The sequence below is a fragment of the Schistocerca cancellata genome, chromosome 3, assembly GCF_023864275.1.
Source record: "Schistocerca cancellata isolate TAMUIC-IGC-003103 chromosome 3, iqSchCanc2.1, whole genome shotgun sequence".
Taxonomy (NCBI): domain Eukaryota; kingdom Metazoa; phylum Arthropoda; class Insecta; order Orthoptera; family Acrididae; genus Schistocerca; species Schistocerca cancellata.
The window spans coordinates 458,419,275-458,446,672 of NC_064628.1; the positions used below are offsets into that span (position 1 = coordinate 458,419,275).

At 41.1% G+C, this 27,398-nt stretch overlaps 1 protein-coding gene across 1 annotated transcript in view; it reads left to right on the top strand.

The window, feature by feature from the left end:
* LOC126175230 (FAST kinase domain-containing protein 5, mitochondrial) overlaps window positions 1-14,645 on the top strand; it is a 48,075-nt gene extending 33,430 nt beyond the window's left edge. Inside the window, exons 3-5 of the mRNA XM_049921864.1 lie at window positions 13,286-13,436; window positions 14,122-14,351; window positions 14,434-14,645. Coding sequence (XP_049777821.1) covers window positions 13,286-13,436; window positions 14,122-14,351; window positions 14,434-14,538 — 486 coding nt within the window. The 3' untranslated portion in view covers window positions 14,539-14,645. The remainder of the gene's footprint in view (window positions 1-13,285; window positions 13,437-14,121; window positions 14,352-14,433) is intronic.
* Window positions 14,646-27,398: the final 12,753 nt, after the last annotated feature.

Genomic DNA, 27,398 nt, shown 5'->3' on the forward strand with positions numbered 1-27,398 from the left:
TCCCATGCCTTCTGTCACAACCAGTTTGCCCCTTTGTGAACCTCCTTTGGTGTCTGCAGATTGGACCATACGGACAGTGTCAGTTCCTGGATTCCTCTTCAAACAGCACTGGAAGTGGTGGCTGTTCGGGCCCATTTAGATTCTGCAGTAACAATTTGCAGTTTTTATCTCCCCACAGATTTCACTCCTATGTTTCCTGCTCTTCTTGCCCTCCTTCAACAGTTCCCTCCTCCCTTCAGTCTCCTTGGGAATTCTAACGCCCATGACCCTCTTTAGGGTTGTTCTCTGACCACTGATCAGGGCTAGATTATTGAAGCCTTCTGGCAGGACTGGATCTGTGCCTCCTCAACCCTGAAGCTCCCTCATACTTCAGTGGGGAGTTCATGACGATTTGTGCAACAGCTATCTTTTCTTCAGCATCACTCGCCTGGGTGCCCTTCCAGGTTGTCCTTTACCAATGTGGACTGGGATGCCTTTTCCTTGGCTGCCATCTCAACCATTCTACCATATGATGGCATTGATAAGTCCGTACAAAGTTTGACCAACACCATCCTTTTCGCAGCTGCTCCAGCGATTCTCTATTCCTCAGTGTCTCCCATATGGAAGAATATCCTTTGATGGATCCTTGAAATCGCTAGAGCCATCAGGCTCTCCAATGCTACAAATGGCACTTGTCTCTCGACCACCTCCTGTCCGTTAAACAACTTCATGCCCATGCCTGATATTTAATTAAATACCAGAAATATATCACTGCCATAGGGCAGCGTACTCCCTCTTCGCAGGTATGGGCAAAGATCAGGCACATTTTTGGCCACCATCCTCCAACAGGTGTCCCGGGAATTTTCCTGAATGGTGTTATCCTCACCAGTCTGCGGGCTCTATAGCTGAGCATTCTATTCAGCATTCCGCCTAGGCCTCAGCGTCGGTCCACTATCTGCCCACATTCCGTCTTCTCAAACACTGTCTGGAACGACTTCCTTTATCTTCCATTTTCCATCGCCTGGAGATCTGAAACACTCCATTTAGTGAGTGGGAATTCACCAGCACTCTTGTTTCCTGCCTTTACGTGGCTCCTGAATTGGACTGAGTGCACAACCAAATGCTTCAACACTAATTGGTGGCTAGCCAACATCATATACTTTCCCTTTTTACTGTCTCTGAAGCAAAGGAGAATTCCCTTCCCATTGGCAAGAAAGAGTCATTATTCCAGTTTTGAAATCAGGTAAACAACCTCTTCAGATGGATAGCTATCAATTTAACCAATCTCCTCTGCAAGTTACTTGAATGTGTGGCGAGTCAAAGGCTGTATCGGATCCATGAATCCAAGGACCTTTTGGCTTCAACCCAGGGTTGTTTTCAATAAGGTTGTTCTACTGCAACTAATTTAGTTCACCTGGAGTCTGCTATACAAATGGCTTTTGCCCAGTAGCAACACCTTGTTGCAGTCTTCTTTGACCTGCATAAAGCTTATGATACCACATGGCGCCACCACATCCTAACCACCTTACATGAGTGGGGTCTCCATGGCTCACTCCTGATTTTTATCCAGAATTTTCTTTCATGTGACGCTATTCAGGTACAGGGTGGCACCTCCTGTAGCACCTCCCATCTGCTGGAGAAAGGAGTTCCACAGGGTTCTGTTTTGAGTGCACCTCTCTTTTTAGTGACTATCAGTGGTCTGGTGGCAGCTATGGGACCTATGTTCCCTCTTTGTATGCTGATGACTTTTGTATTTATTTTTATTCATCCATGATGGGCATTGTTGACTGTGGACTGCAGGGAGCAATACAAAGAGTGCAATTTTGGGTTCTTACTGATAGCTTCCAATTTTCAGCTGCCAGCGTTCCCATCTGGATCTGTACCTAGATGGCCAGCTCCTCAGTGTGATGGACTCTTCAATACTTTTTGTTTTCTTTTTTAGGACTGGCATTGATGCTTGATTGACATGGCTTCCCTATCTTCATTAACTAAAGAAGACATTTTGGCCAGATCTCAATGCTCTTTGATGCCTAAGCAATAACAACTTGAGTGCAAACTGCTCTACTCTGCTATGGTTCTACAAAGTGCTGGTCCAGTCCCATCTAGATTATGGGAGTCTCGCATACAGTTTGGTGTCATCTTCGACATTATATTGGTGAACCTGATACACCATGGTGGGGTATGACTGGCAACTGTTGTCTTTGGGATGAACTGTGTGGTCAGCCTCCCAGGAGAGGCAGGGGTTCAATCATTGCATGTTTGGCACCAGTAAGCATTGATCGCTTATGTATTAGTCATCTACTGCTACCCAGAGTACCCAAACTACTTCTCTTTCCAGGTACAGAGATCTGCCTCCCACAATGACAGCCTATGTCTGGGGTTACAATCACTATCCACATCCACTCCCTTTTTTCAGAACTCCATCTTTCCCCTGTAACACTTCTTCTCTGGGCCCATTCACATACACCTCCGTGGTGCATCCATCGCCCACAGTTCTGTCTTGACCTGTCATGAGATCCAAAAGACCAGCCCTGCCTGAGGCGCTCTGCTGCCAATTCTTCTCCATTCTCGGTACATTTCGGGGTTCAGAAGTAGTCTATACTGATGGTTCAGTGGTTGCATGTCACACTAGTTTTGCTTACATTCATGTGGGATGTACCGAGCTTCATTCCTTGTCATACAGCTGCAGTGTTTTCACTGTGGTGTTAGTAGCCATCTCTTGTGTTCTTGAGCAAATCTGTTCTTGAATCTTTCCTCATCTGTGGCAACTCCTTGAGTACTTTACAAGCTCTTGACCATTGTTACCCTCACCATTCCGTGGTCCTGACTATCCAAGATACCCTTTTTGCCCTCATACAGTTTAGATGCGCGGTGGCCTTTGTCTGTACCCAGGGAATGAACTCGCTGACAGACTGGTCAAATTGGCTGCTGGCAAGCCATCTTTTGCGATTGGTAATATGGCACTGGACCTTTTTGATTGGTATTATACCATCAGGTTCTTAGGATTTGGAGGATGGAACTGCATACGCTGAGTTTACCAAACTAACTATGGGTGATAAAGGAGACCACTAATTTGTGGAGGTCCTCCATGCAGCCTTCTCACAAGGACTCCATTGTCCTATGTTGGCTCCACATCAGCCGTACTTAGTTGGCGACTCATGGTTATCTCCCCCACTGTCTTTGTTGCACCAATTTGACAGTCGTCCTTATTTTGTTGAACTGTCCTAACCTAGCCACCTTTTGGGGGACTCTTTAATCTTCCTGACTTGTTACCCCTGTTGTTACCAGATGATGCTTCAGCTGTTTTTTTGTGAAGGGAGTTTTGATCACTCTCTCTAAGAGAAGACACCTCAGCCTTGTCGGCTCATTTAGAGGATGGCAGAACGCCCTGTTGCCCTCTCTGCCCTGACCGGGCAATGGCTCTTTGGGCTTGATAGTCTGCCCTAGCCCTCACCCTACCCATTCTTTCGCTCTTGGAACCTTTCTCTGTCTGATTTCGTGTTCTTCTCCATTTTCCTGTGCTTCTCACAGTGCCGTGTTCATGTTGCTAGTCTTTACTGTGTATTGTTGGGTGGGATGCCTTTGGTCTGGGTGGGGGAGGGAGGGGTGGTATGTCCCTCATCTCAGTTTCTGCCCTTGAGGACCTCTGCTGATCCCTGGATCACTTGCCTTTCTGACTTTCCCCCTTTTCTTCTTCCTTGTTCCTTTCCCTAGTGTTTGTTGACTTTCAACAGACCTTGGGGTTTTCTTCCCTTCAGTTACACGCACTAGGCTGTTCTTTGGTGTGTAGTTTTGTTGACTTGTGTGTTGCAGTAGGAGAGACTGACCTCATAGTTTGGTCCCTTTAATCCTTAAACTAACCAACCAATCCTTCCCACCCCTCCCAAAGTGGTATTAGCAACCCACCGAGTGTACATGATAACCTAGACCATCCTTATGCCACACATGCTCCCACCCTCTTGCTGTGTGGACCACACCACTGTGAAAGATCCAGGTACAAGACCTGTCTGGTATACCCACCCAGTACAGTCTGGTCCAGACCCATCACAGGATTTTCCTTGGGTAGATCAGCCTCTTGTATACAAATACACTTCTCGTGTATGCTGTGGGGTAACACTATGCAAATCCCACAATATTTCATTGAAGCACGTGTTTGGCATCTTCAGGTGATGATAGTTGCTGTCATCAGTGCTCCTAAATGCAACTGATGATTACTGTGCTGAGGTGTTAAATTTATTGGGCTGTAAGCATTAATTACGCATACACCGACAGGCATTACAGTTGGATGAAAGTGGCCTCATTGTGCCCACTACTGGGAGCCAAAGAGAAGCCTTCTGCATGTAAGCAGTGGGCAATGATTGTGATGCCAAATGCTTCTGTGGATAAAAATAACAGGTTCTTGTTTCTTGTGTCTTAATAAAATGAGAAAAATGCTTAGTTCAAATCACACATCCCTGTTTATAAGATTGTCTGCCATATGGATACTTATGGCCTCCTCAAAAATACAATCCAGAATGATGATGAAATATGTTTTTCATAAAACAGGCAGCGCTATGCTGCTGCTGAATTATCATGTTGGTCCAGGCATATACAACAGTAGTTTTTCTACACATTGCTCTGATAGTGTGCAACATGTCCATATCTGTCCAATACAAGATTTCTCACAATAAACCCCATTTTCTACAGCCAAGGTCATTGTTACCAGTGGATGAAAAATGCACTTAAAAACGTCTCTTTTGAGGATTCGTGTTATTCTCTAAGACCTACTGCAAAAATACAACAAGAAAGCTTTTGCAGTGGTTGCCTCCACATCTTCATTTACATCCATACACTGAATTCACTTTCATGGCAATGCATTACATATCTGTTTATCAGAATAACCATTATGTTGGAACACCATTCTTAGATGTTGCAGATCACCTGGCAGGCTGAAGGAGCAAAGACCAAATGTTTTGCAGTGAAGAGTGAACATAAGGTGTGATGGTTCACCTACTTTGTTTTTTCATTTGTTGTCCTTGGTGTTGACGTGCTGGCTGAAAAAATAAGGGGTGGAAGTGCAGTACTGTCTACTGTAAATGTTGTAGCCAACAAATGCACATTTGTGTTTCACAGTTGTTTACTTTCACTTCTCACAACCTCCAATATACACGTTTAATATGGCCAGTGCACTATGTTTAACATTCAATAAGCCTCATTAGTAGTTTTCAGGTGAACATCCACATACTGCACACTCTCTCCACTTTATCAACATAAATCAAGAAATCACTAATATTATCCCTAGGGGCTGGTACAAGCAATTCTCTAACTTTCTGGGACAACATCATTTCTAAGCCCATAATAAGCGCTACCTAGCTCTTTGTCCAAATATTTCACTTTGTTTATCCAAAGCTGAGGTCCAATATTCATCAAAAGATGCTTTCTCAAAGCTTTGCCACAAAGTACAACTATCAGCTACCTGAGCTGCCCATCCATAAGCATCCCCCTTCAAAAAACCTCTCACAAATGGCATTTTCTCTTTTGTCATTCCATGTTTCAGGCAAATCATTAAATTCTCTAATGAATTCCAGTGGATGCCCTTCTCCATATGATTCAAAATTATTAAATTTCTTACAACTAACAAATGAAGGACTGTTTGGGGCATTACACACTGTATGCTTTTGATTTTGCACCTCTTCCATCTTTTTCTCTATTTCAGCCAATTTTGAATCTACATTTTTATTTACTTTTACCAGTTTTTCCCATACCACTACTGCACACTTGGTTTAAACCTATTTTCAGCACAAAATTTCCTGGCTCCTTTGACTTCATCTTTACACTGTTTTTCAGAAGCCTCCACCATCCTACTATACTCATGACAAAGCTTCTTTCTCTCTTCTACACATTTACTACTCATTAATGTTAATTTCTCATTAGTATCCTGCTCTACTTTCTTTATCGTTTCATCACAATCATTCCCTACTTCCTCAATCTTCTTATTTAATTCTTGAAGATTAGAGCTGACTATCTTAATCTCCTTTTTAATTTCTTCATTCAGTTCATCATTTAAGCTAGTTATGTCAGCTTTAATGCTATCAGTTTTCTTTTCTGCTCTACCAACGTCTTCTTTCATACTACTAATGTCTTCTTTCATACTACTAATGTCTTCTTTCATACTACTAATGTCTTCTTTCATACTACTAATGTCTTCTTTCATACTACTAATGTCTTCTTTCATACTACTAATGTCTTCTTTCATACAACTAATGTCTTCTTTCATACAACTAATGTCTTCTTCCATACTACTAATGTCTTCTTTCGTACTCGTATTACTCAGACTACTCATAATTTGCCTTAACATTGGTTCCGAATTTCTGTCTGCCATAAACTGTTGCCCTTGCTGACTTTCACTACTAGATGCCCTCCTCCTTAACCTTAACGATCTCACCCACTTCAGTACTGTTTTTGTCCATTTCACTCACATAACCACACAATGTAGATGACGCTTTCATCTTTCTACCTACAGTAGGACTTTCATCCACATCATTCAAAGTTACATTCATGTTTGATTTATAATCACTATAGAACTATTCCCACTTAGGTCCTTCTGTTCATTTAACAACTTAACCTCTACAGTTTTGTTCTCAGTCACACTCTCTCGTTCGTCAAAGTCATTCATTGTGTATCACTGAATACAAAACAGCTTTTGCAATGAATTACCTTATTCTCATTCACTCTTCTTCTTCTCAGCTGCTGCTGTTGTGGTTGTTATCTGGAACTGCACAGCTGCAGCAAGTTGTAATTCTCTTGGTGAAACGTCAGCTGTGTCCACCTGCATGCAGATTGGCTACTCCTGTAATCAATGGCTGCTTCCATAGAACCCGCTCGCTGATTGGTTGCTGTCATACTGTGGCCATGAAACCCATGCGTTGATTGGCTGTTGCACCATTGCACTGTAAACCACTATCTAGTTCACTGCTCAGAATTTGCGAGTCCTATTTTATTGCACCCATACACAATATCCCTCACCTGAGGCACCACATGGCGTGGTCGTGCCTTCTTTTATTCCTCAGTGTCAATGTACTGGCTGGAAAAATAGGGGGTGGAAGTGCAGTACTGTCTACTGTAAATGATGTAGCCAACAAATGCACATTTGCGTTTCACAGTTGTTTACTTTCACTTTTCACAACCCCCAATATACACATTTAATATGGCCAGTGCACTATGTTTAACTTTCAATAAGCCTCATTAATAGTTTTCAGGTGAACATCCACATACTGCTACACTAGTTTACTGTTGAATATCTATGAAAAGTAAAAACCCATCCACACAGTTCTTGAAAAGTGACAAGGTTCATATGGAGCAGACAGTCATTTTTTTAACACATGGTCTAATTGTGTTAGACTTATTTCACAGACACATTGTTTTTGTTCTAACCAATACAGGTTTCTCGTCTGAAACTCGGCCGTGGACTGACTGTCTCGGGACCAAAAATCGGTTTGAAGTTTAATTTACAGAAATTACAATTAAAACTTAACTCATTAAATTAACTGAATGCATCAAAAAATTGGTTCTTTTAACAGTTTCTTCTACTGCAAGAGTTAGGTTGAATTATTTGTTTACGTCTTGAAATTGACAAATATCATTATGCAAACAATACTTTGTACAAAACTGTTAATTACTTTGGAATTAACTAAGAGTTGGCTTTGCTAACATGTTTTCTAATAGGGCCAAATGGATCCTTTAAGAATACTATTAGTTACTCCTCCTAATGTTTATAATTAATACAGAATTTATTTTTCCCAAGGGCATGCAGCTTTACTGTATGATTAAATGATGATGGCGTCCTCTTGGGTAAAATATTCCGGAGGTAAAATAGTCCCCCATTCGGATCTCCGGGTGGGGACTACTCAGGAGGACATTGTTATCAGTAGAAAGAAAACTGGCATTCTACGGATCGGAGCGTGGAATGTCAGATCCCTTAATCGGGCAGGTAGGTTAAAAAATTTAAAAAGGGAAATGGATAGGTTAAAATTAGATATGGTGAGAATTAGTGAAGGTCGGTGGCAGGAGGAACAAAACTTTTGGTCAGCTGAATACAGGGTTATAAATACAAAATCAAATAGGGGTAATGCAGGAGTAGGTTTAATAATGAATAAAAAATAGGAGTGCGGGTAAGCTACTACAAACAGCACAGTGAAAGCATTATTGTGGCCAAGATAGACACGAAGACCACGCCTACTACAATAGTACAAGTTTATATGCCAACTAGCTGTGCAGATGATGAAGAAATTGATGAAATGTATGATGAGATAAAAGAAATTATTCAGGTAGTGAAGGGAGGCAAAAATTTAATAGTCATGGGTGACTGGAATTCAAGTGTAGGAAAAGGGAGAGAAGGAAACGTAGTAGGTGAATTTGGATTGGCGCTAAAAAATGAAAGAGGAAGCCGCCTGGTAGAATTTTGCCCAGAGCACAACTTAATCATAGCTAACACTTGGTTTAAGAATCATGAAAGATGGTTACATACATGGAAGAACCCTGGAGATACTAAAAGGTATCAGATAGATTATATAATGGTAAGACAGAGATTTAGGAACCAGGTTTTAAATTGTAAGACATTTCCAGGGGCAGATGTGGACTCTGACCACAATCTATTGGTTATGACCTGTAGATTAAAACTGAAGAAACTGCAAAAAAGTGGGAATTTAAGGAGATGGGACCTGGATAAACTGAAAGAACCAGAGGTTGTACAGAGTTTTAGGGAGAGCATAAGAGAACAATTGACAGGTATGGGGGGAAGAAATACAGTAGAAGAAGAATGGGTAGCTTTGAGGGATGAAGTACTGGAGGCAGCAGAGGATCAAGTAGGTAAAAAGACGAGGGATAGTAGAAATCATTGGGTAACAAAAGAAATATTGAATTTAATTGATGAAAGGAGAAAATATAAAAATGCAGTAAGTGAAGCAGGCAAAAAGGAATACAAACGTCTCAAAAATGAGATTGACAGGAAGTGCAAAATGGCTAAGCAAGGATGGCTAGAGGACAAATGTAAAGATGTAGAGGCTTATCTCACTGGGAGTAAGATAGATACTGCCTACAGGAAAATTAAAGAGGCCTTTGGAGAAAGAGAACCACTTGCATGAATATCAAGAGCTCAGATGGAAACCCAGTTCTAAGCAAAGAAGGGAAAGTAGAACGGTGGAAGGAGTAGTATATAAAGGGCCTATACAGGGGCGATGTTCTTGAGGACAATATTATGGAAATGGAAGAGGAGGTAGATGAAGATAAATGGGAGGTATAATACTGCGTGAAGAGTTTGACAGAGCACTGAAAGACTTAAGTCGAAACAAGGCCCCGGGAGTAGACAACATTCCATTAGAGCTACTGACGGCCTTGGGAGAGCTAGTCTTGACAAAACTCTACCATATGGTGAGCAAGATGTATGAGACAGGCGAAATTCTCTCAGACTTCAAGAAGAATATAATAATTCCAATCCCAAAGGAATCAGGCGTTGACAGATGTGAAAATTACCGATCTATCACTTTAATAAGTCACAGATGCAAAATACTAACACAAATTCTTTACAGACAAATGGAAAAACTGGTAGAAGCCGACCTCGTGGATTCCGTAGAAATGTTGAAACACATGAGGCAATACTGACCCTACGACTTATCTTAGAAGAAAGATTAAGGAAAGGCAAACCTATGTTTCTAGCATTTGTAGACTTAGAGAAAGCTTTTGACAATGTTGACTGGAATACTCTCTTTCAGATTCTGAAGGTGGCAGGGGTAAAATACAGGGAGCGAAAGGCTATTTACAATTTGTACAGAAACCAGATGGCAGTTATAAGAGTCGAGGGACATGAAAGGGAAGCAGCGGTTGGGAAGGGAGTGAGACAGGATTGTAGCCTGTCCCCGATGTTATTCAATCTGTATATTGAGCAAGCAGTAAAGGAAAGAAAAGAAAAATTCGGAGTGGGTATTAAAATCCATGGAGAAGAAATAAAAACGTTGAGGTTCGCCGATGACATTGTAATTCTGTCAGAGACAGCAAAGGACTTGGAAGAGCAGTTGAACGGAATGGACAGTGTCTTGAAAGGAGGGTATAAGGTGAACATCAACAAAAGCAAAACGAGGATAATAGAATGTAGTCGAATTAAGTCGGGTGATGCTGAGGGAATTATATTAGGAAATGAGACACTTAAAGTAGAAAAGGAGTTTTGCTATTTGGGGAGTAAAATAACTGATGATGGTCGAATTAGATAAGATATAAAATGTAGACTGGCAATGGCAAGGAAAGCGTTTCTGAAGACGAGAAATTTGTTAACATCGAGTATTGATTTAAGTGTCAGGAAGTCATTTCTTAAAGTATTTGTATGGAGTGTAGCCATGTATGGAAGTGAAACATGGACAATAAATAGTTTGGACAAGAAGAGAATAGAAGCTTTCGAAATGTGGTGCTACAGAAGAATGCAGAAGATTAGATGGGTAGATCACATAACTAATGAGGAGTTATTGAATAGAATTGGGGAGAAGAGGAGTTTGTGGCACAACTTGACTAACAGAAGGAATCGGTTGGTAGGACATGTTCTGAGGCATCAAGGTATCACCAATTTAGTATTGGAGGGCAGCGTGGAGGGTAAAAATCGTAGAGGGAGACCAAGAGATGAATACACCAAGCAGATTCAGAAGGATGTAGGCTGCAGTAGGTACTGGGAGATGAAGAGGCTTGCACAGGATAGAGTAGCATGGAGAGCTGCATCAAACCAATCTCAGGACTGAGGACCACAACAACAACAACAACAACAACAGAATGTATATTTGTTTGTAAGTCAACAATAGAATTTAAGTTACAAAACAATTACTGATTTCACACTCTAATGAAAGTATTAACTAGGAATAGTCAAACTAAGTTATAAAATCAATTACATACATAAAACTAAGCACAAAATTATATCTGGTGTTATATTCTTTAAAACTGAGGGCCAACCATTCTCTTTTATGAAAATCAGATTATACGCATTTATGTTAATGCTAATTAAAAGTGAAACAGTGAATTTTAAGAAGGCAGATGGCAAAACAAGAGGGGAAGTAAAATTATCCTGGCTTGCTTCGACACAAAGGCACTACCACATTTTGCAGAGTGATGACAGCTTTTGGTCTGCAAATATAACTCTATGGTGGTATACACTATGTCTCAGTATTCCGTTGGATTTTCTTCTAACCATGACATCCAGGAATGTTAAGCTACTGGCATCTCCATTTTCATAGTGAATATTCAGAAGGGAGGAGTTCAAATGCTGGAAAAATTTCACACTGATCTGGTCTTGCATGCCATCAGCCATCGTCACTCAGCAGGAAAGTGTACTGTGTTACAAACTTTAACATATTATGCAAGAACAATATCAGACACCAATAACCTGCCTCATAAGCTGACCGTATATGCAAGGTCTTCAAGAACAGTTGTTACAGCAATCGGCAAGTTAATGAAGTATCAAAAGCAAGAATCGCAGTGAGACCAGTGACAAGGAGCAAGAAAAGAAACTTGCTTTTTTCCCGTTTAGAGGCTCTGTGACAAGTAAAATAAGCCACCTGCTGCTGAAAAGGCACACAATCAAATTGACTGCAGGTCTGCATCAAAAATCTGCAAATTACTGAGATCAGTTAAAAATGCAGCAGATCTCAGAAGACCAGGGGTTTACAAAATACCTTACATTGGACAAACAGTGTGCACTGTAGAATAATTTAAGGGAAAGACCATGAGAAATTTTATTGCTCGCACTAACCCGGGAAATATGCTTCAGCTGAGCAGGCACTAGAAAGCAGTGCATGGAATGCTGGTGCAATGCGTAACTTCAGGAGCGCTAACATCATCATAGGGAGATGAACTGCTAAAATCTCAATTTCTTCCTGAACTTTCCAAGCAGCAGTAGCATTTGTCTTGTTGTCCACGATGGGAACGATTTGTCTAAACAACCCATGGCTTTGTACTTCATAATCATTTTCTTCGCAGCAGTATTTGTCACAGGGCCTTTACCTGTTCAGATACCCATCTTATGGCGGTAGGTACATAAAGCTGCAGTATCAGATTCTCCATTCTGACAGCAAAACTTCACTAACAGTTCCTTTTCTGGTAAAGTCAACATGCCATGATTGCTGGCCCATCTGACTCACTCTCTCACTACAAATCATTATATACAGGGTTTTCATGCGGCAACACTGGTGTGTTGCTGTCCAGCACCATCTGTTGGCAATTTTCTGCACTCGTTTTTGGTTTCAGTAAAATCCCATGTCATTTTAGGCATGTGTATCCAGCTTTACCACTTCACCTACATTATCCTATGAACTTGTGCAGTTTCAAATGTTAACTTACATTTTGGCCACCCTGTACATGCAGTTATATACATTAACATGCAAACATGCAAAAATCTGAGCTTCAGAATTATTGCCCCCACCACAGTTGGTCCATCGGGATCATATTTAAGAAAAACAAATACTGAGGTGGAAATAGGGTGGAGAAGCGTCCCCTTGGCAGATGTTAACTTCCCATGCTGATGAACCTTCTTGCCATAAAGTGACAATATGAATGTGGTGTAAACTTGAAATGACTGTTCAAGGCATTTTGATATCTTGACAGGCTGAACAGTGTACACAAGTTGCTTTCTCCCATTCATGATTTGGTGACGTAGTGCTAGTGCGCTTCTGTCGAACTGTGCTGAGGGTGGAGGTTTACTTTCACTTTTGTCACGCTGATAGCTGTATATAGCAATTTCCTGTGGTCAAAAGAGTGTTGAGAAAGAGGTTTCCAATTAAAAAATAATCTGAAATAGTCATGAGGACAATACAAAACTTTTTTGAGTAGTTTATACAAGGTTTTGAATTAGAACACACAAATTTCAAACCATTTCAGTCTACATGTTAGCCAATTTAAGTTCACTGTTTTTGTAGTTAAAGATGATAGCTGTTAACATATAAAAGATAGGACCTTCAAGATAGAGAACTATATGCAAATGGCCTTAAGAAATTGACATAGATGCTGCAGCATAAAATAGTGTAAACTTCCCAGAATTAATGTTTACTCTTCAGTGTCCAGTCCACTGTTGAATGAAAATTCATTCCGGAAGCAATCCCTAGGCTCTGGCTAAGTCTTTTCTTGACAATAGTCTTCCTGCTAGGAGTGCTAATTCTGTGAGTTATGCAGAGGGACCTCAGTGAAGCTTAGAAATTACAATTGGTATTGGTGGAAGTAAAGATGTAAGGGCAGCTTGTGAGTCATGCCTGGATAGCTCATTTCTTCTATCATTGTTCTTTTGTAAATACTGTTGCAGAGTAATACAAAGTGGACTCCATCAAGGGAAAAAAGAAGCCATAGCCAAACAGACAAATTTATGCTTGAAGTGATGGACAGTCTTGAAGAAATTCTTGGAGGACCACATAATTTACATGCTGTACATATTCTGCCCCAGTATGAGAGAGCAGGTAAGGATGACAAGAACAACTTCAGAAAATACCGAGTCTCCCACATAAAATTGGTATGCCTCACATACCAGTTAATCATCTCTAGTCTAACTGCTTGTGAAGTGCCAATACTGTCTTGAGATGCTTGTGCACACCACTGGCATCTCTTATAAACGGGTAACTAGATGTTTTTAACATTACTGTTTTCTTTTTTTTTTAGTTAGTTCATTGTTACTTGAATCTTGGGTGTGAGGCATAGTGGTTTTATGTGGGACACCCTGTATAATTAAAATCAAGAGGAGACAAACTGGCTGACCAGTACTTACTTTCAAGAGACAAGCACTGCCCAACCATTCAGTCTCCTAATTTCTCAAGTGAACTTCCCTGGAGATAATGTATTTATTTCTACATAGTAAACTCATACGTTATTTATGGAAAATATTAAGTTGTAGGAAGAATGTTGTAGGGTAGTCACAAACTTAATTGTATATTTAAAATCAATACTAAGCATGTGTTGGAAGTATAATTGCTTGTAGGAAGAAGGTTGCAGGGTAGTCACAAATTTAATTGTATATTTAAAATTAATACTAAGCTTGTGTTGGAAGTATAATTGCTTAGAAGCACTCCATAGTGTCATATTACACCCTTAATAGAGTTGTATTGTTATATATTACACCACTGTATTTCTTTTATGATGCCTTAACAGATATTGTCTTTGGTATTGACAACAATGGAAAGCCAAGTAATATACCTGCTAACTTCAAGGAACTTCCTCTTCATCTTGTGAAACCACCTCCAACAAATGAAGATCAAACTTTGTGGTATGCTGTTGTAATTGGAGGATGGAATTTATTTATAAGAGGGGAGGACAGACCTGTTGGTGCAATAGTTACCAAAATTCGACAGCTTAAGAGACTGGGCTACAAACCTACCTTGGTAAGTGACGTGTATATTGATTTTTAGAATTTGCCAGAGACCGACTTCGAAAAAATGTAAATATTTTTTTTCTTTTTTCTAGGTATCATGGTTTAATTGGTCTATGATGCAGTCTGAACAGAAGAAAGAATTTATTAAAAATATGACTGCAGGAAAACAACTTGTTAGAAGTATTGGACAGGGTTAAATTTCATACATACCAAATCTGTGTAATTTATTTTTGTACATTCAACATTTTAAATGAAAAAAATTTATGTAATATAATTATTTATTAAAAAACAGTGAGATATTCCACTTTAATGAATTGATGCATGCAATTAACCTTCACCTATTGTTCAAATGTATGGTAGATCGATAAATTTCAAAATCAAACAAATTAGCTGTTGCAATGTTTTCTCAGGTATGTCTAACCTTTCCTTCAGGTAAATACAACCACTCCATCTTGGGTTTTCGTACATTATTGTTTAAATATAGGGGCGGGGGGAGTCTCCCTGAAGCATAATATTGCAACAGTGTACATCAGTTAATCCTTTCATTTAGTATTCATCTCATCTGGTGCTTGTGACTACTCATTGAAATATCGAATGAGCGAGGTGGCTATGGTCAGAAAGTGTCATCTGCAGTTGGTCCATTTATCCCACAGATGTTTAGGTACTTCCAGATATTTACATGCCACTGTAGTGGGTTTCCTCAGAGCAACATTTTCTATGACAAAACCCAAGATCAGCCTAAAGTGGAGATATGATTAACTTAAAAAAACCACCCCTAAGAAGGCTAGACACCCCTGAACAAACTGCACACAGGAACAAAAGGATCCAAAGCAGATAGCCTAGAATCTAGTCAATGCAATTGTGATGTCCAGACAATCTAACACATGTATTCCTATCCAGATTATCCCATACAAAGTAACCACAACCTTTAGGATCTCATGCCAGCAAGTCATAATGCAAACCTACCATCTAGATCCACACTCTGCAGATCCTCCATTGGCTTTGTTGGAGGGTACTTTGTGTACCAATGTCACTTCCTGCCTTTCTTGTTCCAGTTGGAAATAATACATGAGAAGAAAAGTTGTTTCTAAACTTATACCTCAGCTAGAATGTATGTAGTTTTTCCTTCGTATCTCATTGTGAGATATGTTGTGGAGGAATCAATATAGTGAACTGCCAACAGGCCATTTCTCAAACCTCACTGTGATTTAGTTTTTTGCTTACTGATGAACCCATCCAACTGAAAGTGGGCTTCATTGCTAAACCAAACCATGAATGTGCATACTGATTTAGCCTACATCATGCCCTGCAGCCAGCCATACATTTTGAATGTCCTAACACAAATCGTTCAGAAGTTATTACGATTTTATTTCATTTAGTTCAGTAATTTTCACCCTGTATATCTCACATTTGACAACTGGTATGTACATGGGCATCACAACAGGTAACCAGGTAGTGGGTAAGTGAAAGCAGAGCATTGACTACTAAAGTGGTCTTGGTGTGGCTGCTTTGCACCCCTACCACAACCAATCATGTAATGTGATTTTGTAATTGTGTCTATGGAACACTTTTGTGTTTCCATGGCCTCATAAATTACTTGTTTTTGTCACATAGCTTCAGTGCTGCCTTTCGCCATACAAAGTGTAACTCATTCATACACTGATGACCCACAACATTGACCATCTGCTTAACAGCATGTTAGTCCACCGTTGGAACACAGTACAGCTGTGGTTTTGCATGACATGACAAGTCATTTGTAGATTTCCAGAGGTATGTGCCATCAAATGTCTACGAACAGGTAAGATAATTTCCAGAAATTGTGGACCTATCATTTGTGGTGTGGAGTTGGTGTCCGATAGTATCCCAAATGTGTTCCAACAGGTCCAAATCAGGCAACTTTGATGACCACACATCAACACAAGTTCACAGCCAAGCACGTCAAACCAATGTAGCATGATTCTCTCTCTCTCTCTCTCTCTCTCTCTCTCTCTCTCTCTCTCTCTCACACACACACACACACACACACACACACACACACAGTTATCTTGTTGGGACATGCCATCAATCAGGGAAGACATCTGCATCAAGGGATGCAGGTGGTCGGCAGTAATGTTCACTTAGTCAATAATTGTCATGGTGCCTTCAATTACTACCAAAGGACCCATGGAAGGCCAAGTGAATGTTTCCCATAGCATAATAGAGCTCCACTAGCTTGCATTCATGGCATGGTGCATGACTCGAGCACCTATTTGCCCTGAACAATGGCACATCGGTCACAACCATTGACCTTCTGTAACAACAGAAGATTCATCTAACCAAGTAGTAGGCTTCAATTGATTTATGTTCCAATCTGAATGGCTCCTCCCCTTGCAATCATAGTTGATGATGCCATGGGGTCTGCTGTGGAGACCCATGTTCAATAATGTGTACTGAATGGTGTGCTCCAAAACACCTGTTCCTGCGCCAGCATTGTAATGTGTCACAGATTGCTGCCTATACAGGTTTACAGAGTGTACAAGTCTCTGATGTGGGCATACAATACATTGTTGCTTACTTATGACTTCACCATCCTTCAAGTACTTTTCCTAGATAATCACAGTAGTAGTCTACAAACAGTTGACCATCTTCATTGTTTTCAGGATGCTTGCTCCTATGTGCAGGGCCATAACAACCCTCCCCCTGTCAAAGCTGCTTATGTCAGTGGATTTCCTCATTTGCGGCCTGTATCTTCAGTATGATGATTTCTCACTCAGCTCTGCTCGACTTATTTACAGTATACTCTCAATTATTCAGGATAGTGTGGGGGAGAGGAAGCATGAATTATAGAGATCAAACGTGTTCTTTGTTCAAAAGAATATCCAAGTTCTGTGCATAGGTACTGTAAGCCTATTTATTTCTTAAAACAGTCTGTGATGTTGGTCTGCTTCTGAGAGGAGTTTAAGCTTTTCCACATGGCATTTCAAATTTATCTTGCAGCAGTAATGTCATTGTAATGAAACTCCCTCTGACCCTTATAACCCGGAAGAATAGCAACACATTGCAAGTGGTACAGTGACAATGTCACTGTCTTCATCCCCACTTTCACATTCATTTTCCTCTTTGTTGTTTTGTTGTGAAGCAGCAGTCACAATGTCACTATCACTCAAGTACTGGAAGACAGATTCACATGCATCAGTCTTCAGCCACTCATTCAAGTTTCTTTTTTTTTCCATTTCCACTGATGTCTTCAATACCATTTAAACCCATTTCCAGATTCATTATTTGTACAGTTGTTATTTCTTCATCACTGAAACCTTGAAAATCACTTTCTTGTACATCTAAAAGAATTTGAACTAAGCTGCTCTTCTTGCACAGTAAGTTTGTGAATTCCACGACATTGTTTGAATCTGGTTAGCCATGTAGATAAGGCATTAAACTCTCCCTCTAACCCTGGAGCTTTATGAAAAAAATTTAGCTTCTTCGGCATACATCACACCTGAAAGAATGACACCTTCTGCTCGTTTTTAGCTAAACTATTGCAAAAGAGCAGCATCTAGTTCATCAGATGTAAATCTCTTCATGCTTTCGTGCAGATTGTCCAGAGCTAGAATCAAATTTCCTGACAATATTGTGTATTTTATGCTTATTCTTTCTAATGCCCTGAACAGTCTGCATTCCAGTACCATAACCAGCACCTAGTTTTGCAGCAGTTTCCCCCTTATCAAATCATTCAGTTAATTCAAATTTTTGTTTCAATGTCAACACACATTCTTTCGTTTCTCCATCATCTCTTTTGCAAATTTCTTTTAACTTCCTTCACTGACAGTTACATGCTGATTAACATCAGAAAACTTAGTTTGTCTTTGTTTCACATGGAAAACTGAGTTTGTTTGGATTCACATGGAACAGGCTAGCTGAACAATGGACAACGGTACTCTGTTATTATGTAGCAGTCATTTAAACAGTGGAAAGGGAACTTATTTTCACGTGGTGGGTTGATTATTGCTGTTCGCTGGAGAAAAATAGTGCAAATTTATTTTATTTTATGCATGAATAATATGCCAACCAGAGAATCCACACATGAATAATCAAGAGTACACTGTACATTTCTTACCAATTCAAATGCCCACAATACCACCTTTACACCTAACAGAAGGATACTGGCAAATCCCATTAAGTGAGGAGTCTAGGAAGTACACGGCATTTTTGTTCAATGGCAAATGCTACCGTTACACAGTGGTACCATTTGGCCTAAATACTTCCGTTTCAGTGTTCATACGGGATTTAGTCGAAATTTTAGGGAGTGAACTTTTGTTAATCGCTGTTTACGTAGATGACCTATTAATTGCTACAAGGACATGGGAAGAGCACATGGAGTTATGTGACAGGGTGTTCAAAGCTTTAATTAAAGGAGGTTTATGTAGATGACCTATTAATTGCTACAAGGACATGGGAAGAGCACATGGAGTTATGTGACAGGGCGTTCAAAGCTTTAATTAAAGGAGGAATGACCCTGAACCTGAAAAAATGCGAGTTTGTGAAGAAACAAATAAAGTTTTTGGGTCACATAGTAGCACCAGAGGGAATTGAAAAGGATCCTGATAAAGTCAAAGCAATAAGAAATTGTCCAGCTCCCAAGAATAAAAAACAACTAAAGTTGTTTATAGGACTTTGTTCCTTTTATCGTAAGTATGTGGATGATCAGGTGTTTAATAGCCCACATCTGAACAACCTACTTAAGAAGAACAGTGTGTATATATGGTCTGAGGAATGTGAAACAGCATTCAACTGGCTAAAAGACAATTTGGCTAAAAACATAAAGTTATGGTACCCTGACCTATGTGAACCATTCCACATGGCAACAGATAGTTCAGATTATGGATTGGGAGTATCCATATTTCAGGAGGTAATGATAGATGTGGAAAAAACTCATAGACAGACAGCATTTGCAAGTAGAACCATGTCTAAGTACGAAAGAAACTATACGGTTTCAGAGAAGGAGGCTTTAGCTATAATATGGGGTTTTAGGAAATTTCAAACTTTTCTTATGGGGACATAAGACTGTGGTCCATACAGACCACAAAGCTTTAATATTTTTGAAAGACTGCAGATTGTTACATAACAGGTTGACCCGATGGGCGCTGTTTTTACAACAATTTTATATAGAGATCAAGTATGTTAAAGGAAAAGAACATGCAGTACCGGATGCTCTGTCGAGATTACCGGAAGGTTGTGAGACACTAGAAAGCGTAAAGAACAGGGAAGATGTTTTTGAGGTGAATTACTTCAAAAAAGTGGAAGGAACAGAAAAAATTAGGGAAATATGTCTAAATATGCGAAGGTATCAAAGTGATGATGATGCACTCAAGTCGGTAAAGGTAAAGTTTGACAATCCGGACGCAACTAACATAAGGGCTTCATATAAAATACATAAAGGTGTACTGTATCTTCAAAGATTAAGTAATCCAGGGAAGTGGAGAGTATGTTGGCCGGAACAACACACTGAAGTGCTAATAGATTATGTTCACTTGGCATATGGTCATTGTGGTGCACGGAAGTGTACCGATAAGTTAGATGAATGCATTACCTTTAACAACATGGCACAAAGGGTAGCACAGAGGGTAAGATCTTGCGATCTATGCCAAAAGGCGAAAGTAACAAATGCCACTAAACAAGGGCCCATGCAAGCAATAAGACCGGATGAAGTATTAGAAATAGTAGCAGTAGATATCTTCGGACCATTACCGAAAACCATGGGGGGTTTTGCGTACATATTTGTAGCAGTTGAACTTTTCTCAAAGTATATAAAGCTGTAGCCCTTGAGAAAAGCTACTGCCAGAGCTGTGTATGATAAAATGGTGTGTGATTATTTTGTGAAAGTAGGGAAGCCAAAGAGAATACTATCAGATAATGGTGTTCAGTTTTGCTCAAAAATGTGGAAGAATGGGATGACTGAGAAACAGGTAGAAGTGGTACATATCTCAGCTTATCACCCATCAAGCAATCCGGCAGAAAGATATATGCACGAGATAGGTCGGTTATTTAGGACGTACTGCCATAGAAACCACAAGAAATGGGGCATGTACGTGAGTAAATTCGAAGAAATCATGAATTCATTAACAAACGAGAGCACTGGATTTACTCCAGAAGAAATCCTGAAAAAGACAAGAAGTAAAAGTGTAGTAGAAGACCTACTAGAATTTCCAGATAGAGTTGAATTAGATTGTGATAGCAAAAAGAACTTAGTAAAAGACAAGATGAGAAAACAAGCAGATGCGAGAATTCGTTGTCACGACGAAAAAGTACGGAATCCTAAATTCAAAATAGGTTATCTTGTTGTTGTAAATCACATGAAAAGTCAAGTGAAATTAATAACGAGATCAGCAAATATATATAATGGACCATTTAAAATAATGTCCATACCCAATGTGAATGCTTATTATTTAGAGGACCCATTAACAGGCAAAAGCGTGGGAGTAAGAAACATAGTAAAACTCAAAAGGTATGAACCACAGATTCCACCAGATTGAATATAAATAAATAAATGTTAAAGTAAAGCAATATGTAAATAGTTTTGTTTCTTTTGTTCTATGTGAAAGGTAAATGTTCACTAAAATATGTTGCAGTATTCTAATGAAACTTCTAGTTTAAGTAGAGACTAAACAGATAGGGAAAGACTGAGCTTCTATGTAAATCATTTATGTAATGTTTAGTCATAAAGAGAGAAAGAATTGGTGTTTAATTTTAAATATGTAATATAAGTGTGGAGGTGTACCAGTAAGATAGGGAAAAACCCTTTGTAAAAAGCTTAACGATCATTTTCAGATTCATTATAGGAGAGACTTATTATTGAATTATCACTGTTAGATACTTCAATAAGAAGTGGGGTGTGTGTAACGGAACTGAAATGATGGTAGGCTGATAGTAATTTGGAGCCCGCGCATCGGAAACGGGTGGGCTGGTGTTAGACAGCCATGGAGCACACCCTGATGCCATCTATTGGCGAAACCGGGAATTAGCGCGAGCATGACACCAGCGGAAAGGCACCACCATGCTATCTATCAGACAATGCACTAAGCTCTCGGACTCAAATATATTCCTTTTCTTGTTAATTATAAGTTATTACTGTATAATTTAATGTTATTAAGTGCTAGTAGTAAATCATTAAGACTGGTATGACCTCCAGGGTAATAAATATAAAATTTCTTAAACACTGAATGATTTCGATAAAAATGTGGTAGGGGAAGGCCCCCACTCTTGGTGATACGAACGTCGCTCGTGGTAGCTGGAGACACAGGGACTGAACAATAGAATGGCCTGGCTAGTGTCGACATGATCGGACGTGTGTAACTGTGCTCACGCAAAAGTGATTGTGCAACAGCGAAGAGGCGAATATCGTCGATGTCTGTGGAGTAAAATGCGACGAATGGTTATCGAAGTTGCCTCTATGCCACTGGGGCTGATTGTAAGAGTTCCTGCGCCCAGATTTTATGGCGAACGTGCAGCAGTTTATACGAGTGCTACGGCTCGTGGTTCCAGCTGCCATTAAGGGCATGAGGCGTGAAGGGTTGCGTTATCCACATACATCTCACCGCCAGCAATGGCACATCTACCCAAGGCAAGACTGCTTGTAACTGTTAACTCGAACTTTATAGAAATGTAAAAGGAGAATACCAGTTTTTCTTTTTATGCAAGTACAGAGGACAGAATACAGTTATGAGTAAAATTACGACGCATGTTGTTCATTGTAAAGTGTAGTAACCTCAAACATAGTATAGTGGAATCAGACTGAGGCCACCATCGCCTCTTTCATTTACAATTCTTTTTGTTGTAGAATAATTTAGCGTATAAGAATGTTGAAAAGAGCAATGGTCACACTGGAATGAGTCGCCATTTTATAGTTTACTTAAATTTTTCTGAGTAACTTTTAAAGTAATGTCACTTAAGTAATTCTATATCAATTGTTCAAAGAGTAATATCCAAAATCATTACATAAAGTTGAAGGATAGAATTTTGTTAACCCAAGTTGCATAAATAGCTTTGGTAGTAATTACCAAGGCAACACACAGAAATTGAAAGAGCATTTGCTTGGTTGAATCACCTTGAATGATCAGTAATAGTAATATTCGAAATTAAGTTTAAATTCAACTCAAGCCATTTCACTTTGAAATGAGCCAAAAATTGATTTATTCTTTTGCTCCTTCAGAGCTGGCGACCGTAGTTATAAGTATTTTCAGGAGGATTCGACGGTAAGTCTGCTGCTCTCGTCGTGCTGATAGGATTATCCACTGCTTCTAGCAGTGATGATTGGATACATAAGCTCAATACCAAGTTAAGTGGGTCAGGTAGGCAGTGTTACCGTGTGAACTGTAGGCCGTGGATCAAACCCATTCAATCATCACAGCTCTTTGGGAAATAGTCTGGTTAGGAGTGTGCTTTAATCATTAGGTAAATACTGGCGACTAACGGTCAAAATGTACACGCAAGTGAATTTAATAGCTTAGCAAGGTCCAAATAGCACATAGTTAATGTTGTGCAATGGCGAGGGTAGGAGCGGAGTAAAAGTGAACTGAGCATGTGGCAGCTGTGCTGGTATTCAAATATTAACAACTTGAATTCACTACTACCTCTTACCATTAGGACTGAGCTATTTGCTGTTAAAATACTAGCAGTAAGTGCAAAGGCGTGACAGCTACAAGTCCGTATTGGTGATATACATACGGAATTAGGAAGCGGGTCACTCCGTCAGTGGAGGGGGTTAAAACAACCGAGTCAGTTGAGAACATACCCCATTTACTGATGGAAGGATTCAGCGGTTCAGTCACAAGCTGTAGGGTGCAGCAAACTTCTAGCAAAGAAACTATCTAACTGGTAACAAATGAGATACCTGAGAAAAAAGTCTTGCTGATAGCTAGAAGGCTAGCCATAATAGTGTTGCAGGTCAGATTAGGAGTAGAGAACCTGGACACAAGTATAGGGTGGTTATACTTAAACTTTCGTCACTTGGGAGAAACCCCCCATCCCATGGAAAAATGAGTGATTGTAGAGCCGTTTGTAAGGACAAGAGACAATAAATAAACAACTGAAAGAAACATTTTTACTTCCACATGAGAATGTAACATTTGTTAATTGCATATATTATTTGTGTTCCAAGTTACAAACATTGCTGAATATGATGCCCATCTGCATCCAACCAACAGCGTGGAACAGCACAAAAGACATCATTTCACAATTGTTTGCAGCACTTTTCAAATGGTGCATCATGGAAAGTTCAAGTGGCATGACAGACCATGCACTGCTTGAAGATCACACAACAGGTGCAGCAGTCCCAGCCATTGCTACAGTAACTTCAACAAACAGCGGCCCAATTGTCCATCAGCTTCTCCCAGGAGCAACTCCCAAGTCTCAAAGTAATTAGAACTTTGAAACAATGTTTTCAACCCTGAGAAGACCTCTCCCTATTCCTTTAATGCAACAATCCTCGCTAAGGGCATCAGCACGATTGTTGTTTTGATAAAACAGCTTTACGAGTAAAGCCCTTGTCCAGACCCATGTTGACTGTCTCCAAATGATACTTCTTTTTAAACACTACATAACTGTACCAATACCAGTGCCTTACAGCAAGTCATGACACTAACACTACTAACAATGCAAATCCTGTGCTCATTGTTTAACATCATTCCTATATAGCCCCCCAGGGGGCTAGCCACTCTGGCGGGTTGTTGCTTGGCTACCATGGGGCCCCAGCCTTTGCAGCACTTTTTCCCTTCCGTTCTGCATGTCTATCCTCTTGCTATTCTTTTTCCCCTCTATTGGGGAACATATCTGGGGTATTAATGGGAATGTTCTGCATTCTGTTGCTGATCTGCGAACAGTCTCAACTTCTTTTTTGGCTCCTTTTTTCCTTAGGGGGCCCCCAGTTGGAAGGAGCGCACCATCGGAGACGCTGGCAGTCATGGGGGATTTCCTTGCAATGAGTCACTCATCCTCTCCATCGACGTTGACGAAACGAAAACGTAATGAGGCTACTGATTTGAAGACCCTTCCTGCTGCACCACGGTTCCTTGTTGTATCATGTACTGAAGATGGTCAGTCCTTTGCCATGGTCAATCTGTTTATTATTCAGAAAGGTGTTGACACCATTGCTGGTCCTGTGAAATCCTGCTCTTGTTTACAGAATGGCTCTTTGCTTTTGGAGACGGCTTCTGATAACTCAAGCGCAACAACTTCTTGCTGCCTCGCTTCTCCATGGCTACCCTGTTCGTGTTGAGGCACATAGAACTTCGAATTCTTCCCGTGGTGTAGTTTACACCGGGCTGCTTGACGGTCTGACCAAGGCTGAAATACAATCTTACCTTTCTGATCAGGGTGTCATTGCCGTTCATCGTGTCATGAAATAAGTTGATTCTTCCTTGGTGCCCATCTGCACTCTCTTCCTCACCTTTGATAGGGTGGTGCTGCCGTCCAAGATTAAAGCAGGCTATTACATCATCACAGTCCGGCTGTACATTTTGAATCCGATGCGCTGTTACCAGTGTCATTAGTTCAATCACACTAGAACATCTTGTTGACACCTGGCTAAATGCGTAACCTGTGGGAGGGATACACACGAGGGCGTATGTCCGCCTCCTTCTCCCCGCTGTATCAACTGTAACGGCGGCCATGCCGCCTCCTCCCGGTATTGTCCCATGTATCTTGAAGAGCGGGCTGTTCAAGAGATTTGGGCAAAGGAAAAAGTTCCTTACCCAGTAGCTCGCAAGTTACTGGCTAGCCACAAACCCTGTGTTCTCCCATCTGGCACTTATAGTTCAGTTCTTGTTACCCCTCATTCCATGAAGGACATGGCTACACAGACATGCGACCTCAAATTTGGCTCCGAGGTTGTGAAGTTGCCCAGTGTTGAGGTAGCGCCACCATCCCCCTGTCCTGCTGTACAACAAACTGTCAAACTCTCATTTATGAGGCGAAGCTACCCACTACACAACCAGTGGGCAGGAAAGGCCAGAAGGCATACTCCCGGGAAGACTTCCTCCGTCCCTCCAGCCAACCAACACCCAAGTCTTCCTCTAAGCAGAAGGGCACGAAGAAGTCCGCTAAAGACAAACAGTCTTCCCCTTCACCAACTCAAAGATCCTGCTCAACAGTGTCGTCACATGATCGCTTAGCCCGGCCGGCCTCTGTCTCGCTGGTGCGCACCACCAAATGTTTTTCGGCATTGGACTCCAACCAACTGCACAAGCATGCCGATGCTTGCGTGGACCACATGGAGCAGGATCCTCCTGCTTCTGTGCCCTGTAGTAGCGACTCTCCACCGGCTGTCTCTCCGTGGACACCGAGTTGTCACCCCTACATCTCTTCCTCCTTATGACTATCCTCCAGTGGAATGTCTGCCGCCTTTGGTCCTACAAAGAGGATTTACAGCTGCTTCTAGCATTGCAGCATCCCCTTGTACTTTGCCTTCAGGAAACGAAATTGTGCCCTCAAGACCGCTTTGAGCTTCCACATTACTTACCAATTCATTTTGACCTTCCCCCTGAGGTTGGCATCCCATCTCATGGGGGCATCATGCTGCTTGTACGGGATGACGTTCATAGTCAACCCATCTCCTTGACTACCCATCTTCAAGCTGTTGCCGGTCACCTCTTCCTTCCCCACCTGACTTTCTCTCTCTGTACCATTTATGAACCTCCGTCCTTCGATGTCACCAGGCTGACTTTTTTCAGCTTATTGGGCAGCTACCTCCACCGTTTTTGATACTCAGTTACTTTAATGTGCATCATCCCCTTTGGGGTTCTCCCAGGGCCTGCCAGAGGGGTGCCCTCTTGGCCGACATTCTTAACCAACTCAATCTCTTCTGCCTCAACACTGGTGCACCCACTTTCCTTTCTGACTCCTCAGACACCTATTCCCATTTGGACCTACCCTTGTGCACTGCCCAGCTTGCCCCTCGTCTCGAGTGGTCCATTCTTTCTGACACCTACTCGAACGACCACTTCCCGTGTGCTCTCTGTCTGCTGACTCCTACCCCATCCACATGCATGCCCAAATGGCAGCTTAACTACTGCCTGGCAACCTTCGCAGAACAAGATTTCCTCAGTTGTGATGACCAAGTGGACGACTATCTCACAAACGTTATCCTCACTGGTGCAGAACATTCCATTCCTCTCACTTCCTCTTTACCACATCATGTCCAGTCCCTCGGTGGACTGTGATGTGCCATGATGCAATTTGCGCATGGAGACGTGCTCTCTGCGTTTTTAACTGCCACCCTACGCTGGAAAACTGCATTTGTTATAAACAGATGCATGCAAAGTGTCTTCGAGTTCTTCGGGATAGCAAAAGAGCTAGTTGGATTTCGTTCACTAGTTCTTTTACCAGTTCCACACCAGCGGGTCCAGGAAAACTGTCATTTGCTCAGTCTTGGTGGAGCCGATGTCATGTTTCTGTGGATCACTGGTCACGTCGGTCTGCCAGGAAACGAGGCTGCTGACGCTCCTGCCAAGGCTGCAGTTCTCTTACCTAAGCCCATGAGTACCTCTATTCCCTACGATGATCTCTGCATTGCCGTCTGTCAGACGGTTGTGTCCCTTTGGCATCGCCTATGGTCCTCCTTTCACGGGAATAAGCTTCAGCTACTTAAGCCTCTCCCGGCACTTTGGACAACCTCCTCTCGGCCCTCCCACTGGGAGGAGATTATTTTAATTCGGCTGCATATTGGGCACTGCCTTTTTAGCCACCGTCATTTGCTCAATGGCACTGCCCCACCACTTTGTACACATTGCGCTCAAATTTTAACTGTCTGCCACTACCTGCTGGAATGCCCTTTTTTTACTAATTTACGTTCCATCTTGGGTTGGCCATCTGATTTATCAACTGTTTTAGCAAATGATGCACGGGCTGTTGCCCGAGTTTTACTTTTTATCTGCCAAAGCAATATGGTGAAGGCCATTTAATTTTTAGTTTTGGATCTCCATTTTTATGGTGTTTTTTTTTAGCCCTTTTTCCATGTGCCTTGTTTAGATGTTTCCTATTCTTTCCATTAAGACCGACATATAGTCATTTCCCTTGTCTCTGTGTC